This window comes from Podarcis liolepis (genome assembly GCF_965112155.1).
Source record: "Podarcis liolepis genome assembly, chromosome: 14".
Lineage (NCBI taxonomy): Eukaryota > Metazoa > Chordata > Lepidosauria > Squamata > Lacertidae > Podarcis > Podarcis liolepis.
In genome coordinates this window covers 44,233,959-44,246,513 of record NC_139569.1, presented here as the reverse complement: position 1 = coordinate 44,246,513, position 12,555 = coordinate 44,233,959, and the positions used below count along the sequence as shown (strand labels likewise).

Here is a 12,555-nt window from a genome sequence, read left to right as displayed (position 1 = left end):
GGCCTGTAATCCTATGGTGCTCTACCTGTCCGGTCACCACCATGCAGCCATGCCAGCCCAGCAGCCCACAGTGCTCTCTATACGTAGCATGGATAAAAAGGTTCCTACCATGTCTGTATTACCTTTAGGCATATTACCTTTGGGAGGGTAGCGGGGGTGCTTGCTATCCTTACCAGGCCACTCCACTCTCAGCGAGCCAAACACACGGAAAGTGCTGATCAGACCCGCTGCACAAATGAGAGATTTAGTTTAGAGGGGTAAGAGAGAGAGAAAACTCCCGTGCATGGAGTTATGCTTTGTGCACTTTTTTTTTAAACCCAGTAAAATATAAACATACAGCAATGTAATTCAATAAAACTTCCTCATGGCTCCATCAAACATTGCATCAATAACGGTTGGCTAACAGATGCGGGTGGCGCTGTGGTCTAAACCAGAGACTAGGGCTTGCCAATCAGAAGGTTGGCAGTCCGAATCCCCGTGACGGGGTGAGCTCCCATTGCTCAGTCCCTGCTCCTGCCAAACTAGCAGTTCGAAAGCACCTCAAAGTGCAAGTACAGTGGTACTTCGGGTTACAAACGCTTTGGGTTATGTGTTTTCAGGTTGCGGACCGCGGAAAACCTGGAAGTACTGGAAGGGTTACTTCTGGGTTTTGCCGCTCTCATGTGTGCAGATGTGCTAAATTGCGCTTTGTGCAGAAGTGCCAAATCGCGTAACACACATGTGCAGACACAGCGCTGCAGGTTACTAACGCTGCAGGTTGCGTATGTGCCTCCGTCACGGGTTACGTCCACAATCCAAGGTTCCACTGTAGATAAATAGGTACCGCTCTGGCGGGAAGGTAAACGGCGTTTCCGTGCGCTGCTCTGGTTCGCCAGAAGCGGCTTAGTCATGCTGGCCACATGACCCGGAAGCTGTACGCCAGCTCCCTCAGCCAATAAAGCGAGATGAGCGCCGCAACCCCAGAGTTGGTCACGACTGGACCTAATGGTCAGGGGTACCTTTACCTTTCACAGACACATGGGAGGGACAAGCACAGGGGAAAGTTTCCTGGCCAGCAAAGAACCTCAACGGAGGACAATTATCAACCACTGGTAGGAGTGTCACTTTAGGCGGTGGAACTTAATTTTTGACTTCTGAAAATGTCAGTTAATGCCAAAGAACAACTAATTATGATGATAACTACAACATAACTGCAAGTACTTGATTTCTATGCTGTTTTGCCAAGCAAAACTAAATTTTATTAATTTAACCAAAATCTCTTTTGAAATCCCAAGCTGTGTTACAACTTTTTAGCATCCCTCATTTTTGGAATGTGAAAGCTGAAAAACTCCATTGCACTAGTAATGTACGAGTTGGTCGGGTCAGTCGTTTGGCCACTCAATGGATTTTGGCAAACTGATTTGCACTTCTGTGCTCCATATCCAACCCAAATTCTATTCGCTACTCCTGATATGCGTTTTCTGCCTTCTCATGTAATGACACTTGAATCATTCCCGTTTTTGTGCAATTCAGTACAGCAGCTCTGATATTTTAAGTGGCATTCTGTGAAACACATAATAGCAATTACGTGGGGGACTCCACCGTTAGTGACTTAATTATTTGCAGAGCCCACACACTTCATGTGAACCTATCTTTACCCTGACTTCCCTTGTAAAGCAGCCTGGGGAAGCCACAGAGAGGGGATTTTTCTTGATATTATCTGTGACTGACTGGTCTGAGTTTGCCCAGAAAGCTTCTTGTCCAGCAGAGGCTTAAATCTGGCTGTCACCAAGCCAAGCCCAATGTTCTAGTCACCACAATTCACCATCTCATGCTCAGAGCATAAGCGGCACACTATGTCTCTGTTCTAGGCCACAGACCAAGGAAGACGAATATAAGAATATACTTCAATGCATGAAGCTGGCTCGTATGGCCTACTTTAACTGGCACTAGCTCTCTCACAAAAGTCTTTTCTGTGCCAAATAATGGTAGATAGCAATGCCAGGGATTTGAGTGTGGGGCCTGCTGGGTGCAAAGCGAAGAGGCTTAGTACTGAGCTATGGGGTCTCTCCTATAATTGGTGAACTGCTTCTGGAATTCATGTGGTTCCAAAAACATGTGGTGCTTTTTGGTGTGTGTTTTCTGTGCTTTGTTCTGCTTTGCAGCAATTTTCATGCTGACGTTTCTAAATGTTGCATCATTTTTGGTATTTTTTTGTATGCTCCTGGGCGGGGGGTGGGGTGGGTAAGCTTTGCCACCCCCCCCCAAAAAAAGTAGCTCCTAAATTAAATAACCATAGAATTGTATAGTTGGAAGGGACACTGAGGTCACCTGGTCCAATATCCTGCAGTGCTGGAATCTGTAATGGGTATGAGTTACTCGTGCGTAAACTGGTGCCTTTTTCGGTTAATTTGCCTTGTTAAACCTTTCTGACTGCACAACCCCTTCTCATAGTGGCTGCCTCAATCGCTGGCAGAATCCGTCAGTGGGCGTTTCTTGAACCTCTTCCAACATACAAGTTGTTTGACACCCAGTCTCCTCCTCCTCTCATTGCGCGGGAGTCTTCTGCGCAGGGAAAGCGTGGGTAGCGGAGGACCTGGGCTCTCCTCACTGATGTCCAGTGAAGAGTCCCTGATCCCTCTCTCCAATTCCCCCGTCTGCCTCCCTTTATCCCCGGTGTTGCGCTGATTGGCTTCCCCCTCTACTGGGCTGTTTCTCCCCCTGCTGCTGGGTCCTTCGCCAGCATCATCTGGGAGCCTCCCCTTCGCCTCTCGCTCTGATGTCAGTTCCCTGACAGAATCTTTTGCCCAAAATGGGGCTCTCTTGCACCACTGAGCTATCTCCAGGTTTTCAGATAAGCAACACAATGCTTTATACTGAAAGCACACTAACTTTAAGAATAGCTAGGATGAGCAAACAATTGATAACAGGCAGCTGTACTAGCTAGCATTGTCAACTGACTAGCTCCAAGAGCAGTTGACCTGAATAGGCCACATCCCTTGAGGCTGTAGACTTGGTATGGGGAGCCTGATGTTGATGCACTAAAAATCCCTTCATCCCTGGCCAGTGCTCATGCTGGCTGGGGCCAACAGTTGAGTTTCCAACACTACCTGGGGGGTCACAGCTTCCCCACCCATGCCCTGGCGCCCTTGAATAAGAGGCAGGTTAAGTCAGGATGAGCTGTTCTGAGGACAGACTGTGGAAACCCCTTAATCTTGCTCTGAAACATTAATAGCCACCTTCAGACCAGGAATGGGAAACCTGTCTCTCTCCAGACATTGCTAACCGCAGTTCCCATCATCCCAGACCAGTGGCAATGATGGCCGCTGCAATGGGAGTTTTAGTTCAGCAACATGAACTAAATGCATGTGCTTTTCGTCCGAGACTCTTCTGCGTCCCCCCCATTCCAGAGAGGTTCAGAGGGTGGCAACAAGACAATGGGCCTTTTCTGTGGTGGCTCAACGATTGTGGAATTCTCTCCTCAGAAAGGCTTGCCTGGTGCCATCAGTGCATGTCTTTAGATACTAGGCAAAAACATTCCTCTTTTCTGAGGCCTATGGCTATTAAATAACCTACAGTTTGTGAAAGTGTGGGGAAGTGGACTGTTGTTGTAATTATTATTTTGTTATTATAATTATTATTTTACTATTTGTCTATCTGTCGTTAGGTTTTTCAATATGTTTTTATCATTGATGTTCTGCAAAGTGTTTTTAATGTTGTACACCACCCTAAAATCTTCTGATAGAGGGCAGTATATAAACTGAATTAACAACAACATCTGGAGAGCAGCAGGTCAGCCAGCCCTGCTTTAGAGAAACCGGAGGGACAGTCTCTACAGTGGGAAACGTCCCCTGTAAATTAGGAACAAAGGTCACAAGAAGACAGTTATAATCACACCTTAATGAAGTGGGGTGGGGAAAAGAGCTAGAGAAAGCCAGACCCTTCACTCCACAACCTGCCTTAGCAGTTACTTGCCTTCTGTGATATCCCAGGGGACTCCTCCTAAGAACACCTTGCAGGAGTAGATTGGATTCTTGTAGTTTCGGGGCGGAAGCTGCCCACTCCATGTGCAGGTTGCCTCGTTCACAGCTGAAGACAAGAACCAAAAGAGAGAGAAGCTTCGTCTAAGAGCTCAGCATTCATCTTGCACCCAACTCTCCCCCGTGCCAATCTCCCCACGCAAGGCCAGGCTCTGACTCACCCGCTGCCTGCTTGTGAAGCCGGGCTTCCCTTTCGATACTGAACGGGTCGTCCACGGAGTCTTGGATGCCCCAGGAAGGCCAGGTAGATGCTCCAGACCACTGCTTGGGGATGCTGGTTGGGGTGGAAGTGACTGAAGCAAGAGTGGCTTGATCTTGATCCAGGTGGGATCCTGCTCCACTTAAGGAATCCCTGGCAATGCCACCAAGAGGCAGGAATGACATTGGTGGGGAGATCCGGAGATTCGACTGCAAGAGAAACGTTTTAAGAAACACAGTTTGAAGGAGCCAGCTATGTATAATTTCAATGCAGCGGTTAATCTAAAGCACCCTAAGATCCCTCATCTCTCTCTATGATCCCACCTTAGCCAATGGTAGGAAAGCTACAATTATGAATTCAGGGTACTTAACAAAAGCAAGGGGATTGGGGTGGTGGAACCATTTCAAACTATGAAAGGACCCAGTATCTTTTTATCATGGACTCCTCATATATTTTCTCAGCTTAATATAATGAAAGAGTAAGGAATGTCTCGAAAGGCAGGTGGGGGAGTCTGTTTGAGTCTTCAAGGTAAAGTATTAAATTACCAGAAGATTATTCACAAGGAAAGTACTAAATGACCCTAATGGATGAGCCAAATGTGCAATTTAAGACAATCTAATGGGTTGAATGCTAGAAAATTTCTGCTTTTGTCTACGGCATGCTTCTAGTCGTGTTGGAAGTCTCTGTGCAAAGCACAGTAAAAAAGATGCTTCAAAACCCAGAAGCAAAGTTGCAACATTTATTTCCTTCCAAGCTTTTTCTCCCCATCCTTACCCAAACTGCTATGCATCTAGTCTTTCTTTCAGAGCCAAAATGAATATCATGTGATTTTAGAAAATATGGCTTTTAGCTGATATTGCACGCTTGTATTTTACCTTGTTAAGTGAAGTTCACTCTAAGACTTCTTTGTATAAAGTGACAAGCAAATGCTGCTAATCATAAATAATAATAATGGGCAAGAATTCCAAATCCACGTTACCATGGCAGGCATAATTAACTGTATTTTGGCAGCTGCCACATTCATTAAATTATATGCAGCTTGTATCTACACGCAACAAGAATAGGCTCATTAAATGCAAGCTTCTAGAGCTACATATATGGCTGGCTAAGGCCCTGCACATGAAACAAACAACGTCCATGTTAACACCGACAGCTTATTGCCATGTCTCTTCTCAGACCTATGGCAAAAGTGGCAGTGCTTGGTATTAGGCTAGTATACCTGTTTTACAAAGCCCTGGACAACTTGGGTCCAGGACACCTTAAGGGCTGCCCTCTGAGCCCTTATCTCCCAGACTGATCACTGAGATTTGGGAGGCAATCCTTGCTTTGGAATTCCATGCATCTCTTGGAGACTTCTTTATGTCGGACAGAGATGTGGTTATTTAAAATTTTCTTGCATAACTGGTCGTTTTGATGATTCTCTTGTGTTACTTTTGACGGTTTCTGTGTTGTTGTAAAGTGCCCTGATGTTTTGTGAGAGGGTGGCTTATAAATACTTTTATCAACTACATACAATTAATAAGGTAAAGGTAAAGGGACTCTTGACTTAGGTCCAGTCGTGGCGCTCATCTCGCTTTATTGGCCGAGGGAGCCAGTGTACAGCTTCCAGGTCATGTGGCCAGCAAGACTAAGCCACTTTTGGCGAACCAGAGCAGCGCACGGAAACGCCGTTTACCTTCCCGCCGGAGCGGTACCTATTTATCTACTTGCACTCTTGACATGCTTTTGAACTGCTAGGCTGGCAGGAGCAGGGACCAAGCAACAGGTCACCCCATCACAGGGATTCAAACCGCCGACCTTCTGATCGGCAAGTCCTAGGCTCTGTGGTTTAACCCACAGCGCCACCCGCGTCTTCAGCACAGAATTCTACAACTCTCTGCAGAGTTAAGAAAGCTTCGTTTCTAGCTTCAGGAAAGGCTTCAGATGAAGGCAGTGACAACCAACAGCTCAGAAGCTGGTGTGTAAAGAGGAGGGTAAGCTTAACAGAAAGTCAATAGGAGGGATAATCTTCTGCATCCAGCTTAGTCTCTGTACTCCTACTAACCCGCTAAATGATGTCTTTCCTCGTCCTTACTCTGTTCCCTAACGAAAAGCAATTTGACGAGTTCTGTCACCAGAAGTCCATCCAAAGATGCGCTGCATTTCACAACCTGTTTATTTTGCAGCAGTTACAGAATACAGTCGTACCTTGGTTGTCAAACGCCTTAGTTGCTGAACAAATTGGCTCCCAGACTATCAAAACCTGGAAGTGAGGGTTTCAAACAGTTTTTTTTGGGAAGCCAAACGTCCAATGTGGCTTCTGATTGGCTGCAGGAGCTTCCTGAAGCCAATCAGAAGCCACGCTTTGCTTTTTTTGGAAGTCGAATGGACTTCCGGAACAGATCTGTTTGACTTCCAAGGTACAACTGTCCATCCTGCCCCCCGCCCAATTTTCAGATCCTCTATTCCTTCTTAAAGCTATTTTGCCCTAACCAACGAATTCAGTGTAGAAAAAAAATATCCCTTCCGACTTTGTAATGAGCAGGAAACCAAGTGTTGTGGTGTATCTTGCACAAGACCAACAGATCAATGATCAGTAGACCCAGCGGAATATGCAACGCTTATTTAAATTGTAGAATCCGAAGCAGGGCTCTGATGCTGGTGCCATTTGGCTTGTAAAAAGCTATAGTTTGGGAAAGCAGAATAGCTTAAATCCACCCATCCAGCTGCTTGAGTATTCTCCCATTTCCTAGCGGCTGGATGGGGAGTCCGCAGCCAGACCATGTTCTCCGAAGTGCCATCAAATCAATTCAGAATTTCAGAGTACCCACCTGCCCTGCCACAACCTCCCCACCGAAAGGATACAACCTCCCCAGCAACTTACAAGAAAGTCTGAGAGATGGTCAGAACCAGAGCTGAATCCACTGGTGTCAGAGTCTGAGGGGCTGCTGGAGCGTGAATACAGGAACGAACGGGCGTTGTCCAGGCGGGAACCCCTCAAAGGGTTCGGAAGGCTATCAGTCAGCTCAGAGCCAATGGGATCCATTGTCAGGAAATTCACAGGGGGCTTCCCCAGGGGATTGCTAAACACACTAAGAACTGCAAAAGAGACAAAGTGATGCTTTATGTACTCTTCAGCCCTGGTACCCTCTGCTCCCCCTTCAACCAGATGGTACCTGTTTGCTCTCAAAAAGAAAAGAAAAAATCAATTTGGGGGAAAGACCTCCTTGAGGATTATAAATCACCATCCATTGCTGTGTCAGGGAACTAAAGGACCGCCCACAAAGATCTGTGCTAATTGCTCCAATGCAGATGCCCACCTATACCAAGCACACTGGCACCAATACCGAGTGAAAATATATATATGGTGACCTGTCCAAGCTTTCATTTGCTGTCCCACGACTCCTGCTGTTCCACCAACTACTGCATGCAGGACCCTGCCATCTGTGGCTTTGCACACAAGGGGAATGGTGCGGACCATTTATGAGATGCCTCATGGCCACATGAACATCTCAGGCAAGGACATCAGGAGATGGATCCACTGGTCCCATGAACATGTTTTGCTCTCGAGAAGCACAGCATGCCAGACAAAGCTGCAAGCAGAGGCAACGTGCAAGTTATGCACCATCTCGAATACTTCAGTGATATGGGACCTGCCAAATCTAATTGTCAAGGCTGCCTCGTTCTTTTCATCACTGTGTACACAGACTACATTAAACCATGTGTTCTGCTTACACTAGGGCCTGTAAGCAGAGCCACTGTCATCAACAATGCTTTCAGCTCAAAGCAGTTTACACAAAGGGCATTATCCATGACAGTGGCTCTGCTTGTTGTGTGCTCCCCTCGCAGATAAACCTCGCCCAGTCCCCTCCAACACACCACTGGACTCTCTATAGTTGCACACAAGCAAATGGGCAAATCACCAGACACAGAGAGATTGTGTTGCTTTGAGAAGCAGAAGCAAGAGCTCTGCCAAGATGTTGGCATTTTCCTTGCCTACATCTTGACTGGGCTTCTATGTTTGTATTTTCAAGTAGAATAGCTAGAGAGGCTTTACTTGCAGTAAAGAGTAAGAAAAGAACCTGTGCTATGCTAAGCTGGTAAGTAGGCACCTGGGCACATTTGCGGAGATAGGAGAATTGTACCTTACCTTTTTAAAAAGAAAAGTTGCCGGCCCTCATGATTTCAAGTATGTACTTGAACACATGCAGAATCCTTTGTTGCTGTAATATTCAGCAAGTGGAGCTCTGAGCCCTTTATGAGCACACTCCTTACTCCTTCACCCCAGGTAAATCACCTTAGCAAGGATGCTCATCTATTAGCACTCAAGTTTTAGGAAACTTAAAACACAAATGGCCAACATGTATTAACTATAAATAGCCTAAAACAGAAGAGTCTTGGGGTCTCCTAATTAATTAGTTCACATTCTTGTCTAGTTCAGATGTCTTATCTGTCCCTGTGTAAACAAAGTCCCTACACAGTCTTCTGTAAATACATTTTTATCCATGTTATCTATCATCTTTATGTCCAGCTTAACACTACAGAGGCAGCACTGGATTATTGTGCTGGCAGCTGTTTCTCACTCGCAACAGATGGAAGACTATGCTGGCTGGGGGGCTGCTTACACAACTCATGAGTAGGCTCACTGCAGAACGTATAACAGGTAAAGTCAACCCGCTAGCATTCTATTTGCATGATTTATTATGGGTTCCAATCTTGAAGTATGGGTATCAAATGTGGATTTCCTTAACATGGAAATCTCAGCAAGAATTGAGCTCAACCAGGTGATTCCTGGCTTTTACAGTAACTTAAAGCAAACCTGATAGGAGAGAGACCTGCAAAGATAAGCTGTGCACTGGTGGCTGTGGTTCTTGCTTTGATGAGTCTTAAGGGACAGTTACCGTGCAACTGGGTATCAAATGAGTATTTATATCTGGATGCCAATGCAACACGTTTTACCTCTGTGTTAGGCTCCCTGCCCTGATGAACAGCTTGTCTGAACATAAGAAAGCCAAGAGCTTCATATTCTAATGCCTTCTTTTCCATCATACCAGCACTGGACATTCTTGTCCAAGCAATCTGATGGTGGGAACAGCAAGACAAAAGGTCTCAGTGGTTAGAGCATCTGCTTGGAATGCAGAAGGCCTCAGGTTCAATTTCCAGGGACAGCTGGGAAGGATTCCTGCCTGAAGCTCTGGACAGCTGCTGCCAGACAGTGTAGAAAATACTGAGCTAGATGCAGCAATGATCTGATTCAGCATAATGTGGTTTCCTATAATGCGAAGGTGGTTTGGAGGGAAGCTGACGCTATCTCAGAGAACCTTCTTGTTCGGGATGCTTATTGCTCCTATGAAAACTAACTGGCGTCTCCTCACCAATGTTGGCTTCATAGCCAAAGACACCCTGCCTGAATTTAATTTGTCCCATTTTTAGAACAGATTCAGGTAAGGTGGTATTCAATTTTAACAGAAAGTGACGACAGAGACACTGTCTAGGAGACAAGAAGCAGTACGATGCTCCTATTTGTTGTAATTACTTTTATACTGCCCTTCAATTATATTCTAGGGTCGCTTACAAAAAAGAAGTGTAAAATCCATATAAGCTGTAAGCCACAAAGTCATGAAGTAGCTAAGAATGGTAAGCAGGATTAAAATTACATTGGAAAAGATTGGGGATGGAATTGTTCAAAGGTCCTTTTACCTGAAATCAGGCAATGGGTGTCAGTGGCAAGGCAAACTTTTCCGGAGAAAGCATTCCATAACTGGTGCCTCCTTTTGGGTATCTACCTGCCTCACCTCAGGTGGAAGCTTACTCACACCATCTTTGGTTTAAGCATTAAGCAAACACCAACTGAATGCTTCTTTAACTACAGAGGACCAGATACTAACACCACCCACACACAAAGCAGATTCTCAGAACTCTACAGCAACAGCAATATTCTGCCTCAGAAGCTTCAGAGCTCGGTGTTCCAGGCTTCATGGTGGGCCTGCAATCCTGCCAATTTCTAGATGCAAGGGTTCTAAAGCAAGGTGGCCTCCTATCTGGAAAAAGCATTTCAATATTATAACAACAAGGGTTTTGTGATGGTGGGGAAACCAAGGCCCTCCTAATTCTGCAAGTTGGTTCCAAAAATTGGCCAGCCAGAATGTCAAAAGGAGCTTCCAAGCACCTTGGACAGAAGGGGCAGGAACGCTGTCACACAGCCAGAATCTAGAGATACCGAGTATCATATTCTGGTTGTGAGAGGTTGCACACAGGGTCAATTTCTGTTCTGCTATGGTAGCCTGGATGGCTATATTCATTGAGAGGTTACACCACTTGTACAATCACTTCCTGACTCCGGCCAGTCTATGTGGACATCATGAACTCCCTCTTGAGACAGACAGGAGGTACACTTCCACCCACAGCAGCAGCAGGGAGGCCTCCTCCTGTAGCACTCACAGAGTAAATGTCTCCTGGTGTTCGATATGTGTTTTTGCTGTCCAAATCAGGACATATCTCTGCTTCAACAGATCCACAAAGACCAGAAGACCTTTGAAGACGACTCTCGACTCCCAACTAGTTGTGTGGATTTGTATGTTCTATTGCCCTTGCAGAAAGCTGGAGTGGCATGTTTCCTACCAACTAGGGATGGGCAATATCTGGTTTTCAACACTGTGAAACAAATTGTATGCTTTTTAAAATTCTATTGTTATCCAACCCTGCCAAGATATCTGGTAGATTTGCCAAATGTTGAAATGAGCACAGCTTTCACACAGGCAAGACTAAATGACCTTCCGTTAGCAGATTGGATGGGCCGACACAAAAGAGTTCCTAAGGAGGACAGAGTTTGCAGCTGCAATTCTGTGTCATAACTCATGTACTCCTTGAATGAGCTTTTTATGATGACCTTAGAAACAAATTATATCCACCCATTGTTAAGATCGCAGACGGGAAGGACGTCTCTTGCAAAGCCCTTTTTTGTTGTTGTTTGATGTAGAGAGGTATATAACCTTTAGAACATCCAAACTGCTTACCGAGGCTTTACAAATTCACGTCATAAAACTGAAAAGGGGGAATGGGAAATGATTTACCCTGTAATGGTTGGGGAGTAGAAATGTAAACCACTATTAGCAGTATTCTTGTTATTCTTGTTTTTATTTGTTTAATGGCTGCTTGCAAAACACAATAAATCGAACTGAACTGAACACTGTGATATATCACCAGGTAAACATTGCAATATACTGATATATCACAAGGTCTGAAATAAGGAGGAAGGAAAAAATAAGGTGGGAAGGGAGAAGCAGCAAAGTGTCTATTCCTGCATGTGGACTTCAAACCAGTTTGGGACAGAACATTACCCAGCCCTAGCTAAGAGCAATGTTCTCCTACAGAACCTTATTTGCATCTTCTTTTGGTATTGGTGGCAATCACTCCTTAAACACACACACACACACACACACACACACACTGCCCAGTTGTCCAATCACTGAATAAGAGGTGTGTATTTTATTTATTGCCGATTTTAGTTTTCTTTAAAAAAAAATTAATTGTTCTATCTTTTTAGCTTATCTGCTTTTGAGGGTTTAAAAAAGAGAAAACAACCAATAAATTACAAAATAATACTAACTAACAATTCCTGCCTCAACATCCTCCAACATGTCCCAAAAGGACCAGGAACCATTAACCCAGCTCTTCTATTGGAAGCAGTGAAGACTGGGAATGGGTAGGAAGATTCCCTTCCTTTCTTGATGTTCACAGTAAACACCTTCTTGTTTTAACCTTGCCTTCTAGAAGACGAGTTAACCACATATCCTGCAAGGCTCCATTCCTCAGCTGACCAAGAAATTACCTCCTTTATTCCCATTGCAGCTAATAATTTTGAAAGCCTCTATCATGCCCTTTCTTCAGTTATTTATTTTCCTAGTCTAACAAGTCCCAAATGCATCTCAGGTGTACCAATCCCTTGATGACTTTTCAGCTGCCATTTTCTATATGTTTTCAAGCTCCATCTCCTTTGAGATGGTGCTGTTAGAACTTTTGCACAATATTTTCAATGTAGCTGCACCCAAGGATTTGGGATAGCACTAATAAGCTTATAGTTTTGTTCATATTTTTCCTACTAATTCCTTAACACTAGATTTGCCCTTTTCACAGCCAACAGTACATTGAGACAAACTTTTCCGCTTGCTCTCCACAAAACTCAAGTTCCCTTTTCTGAGTAACTACTTCAAAATCAGAACCCCATCAGCATGTACCGTATGGGCCTGAATGTAAGCCACACCTGCAAATAAGCCGCACCTTTAAAATTCGGCGGATTGGGGGAGGCTTGGGAGCCCCGGACGGGACGGGCGTCATTGCCCCACACTCCCAGGCTGC

General features: G+C 45.0%; 1 protein-coding gene across 18 annotated transcripts in view; it reads right to left on the bottom strand.

Annotated features, from left to right (window-relative positions):
- CPEB1 (cytoplasmic polyadenylation element binding protein 1) overlaps positions 1-12,555 on the bottom strand; it is a 49,699-nt gene that overhangs the window by 10,686 nt on the left and 26,458 nt on the right. For 9 of the 18 annotated variants that reach the window (XM_083475816.1, XM_083475802.1, XM_083475819.1 and 6 more), the window contains 4 exons: positions 7,082-7,296; positions 4,181-4,427; positions 3,955-4,068; positions 123-227 (listed from right to left, as the gene is read on the bottom strand). In XM_083475816.1, coding sequence (XP_083331942.1) covers positions 123-227; positions 3,955-4,068; positions 4,181-4,427; positions 7,082-7,296 — 681 coding nt within the window. The remainder of the gene's footprint in view (positions 1-122; positions 228-3,954; positions 4,069-4,180; positions 4,428-7,081; positions 7,297-12,555) is intronic. The other 9 variants (XM_083475804.1, XM_083475813.1, XM_083475814.1 and 6 more) reach the window with 2 other exon arrangements.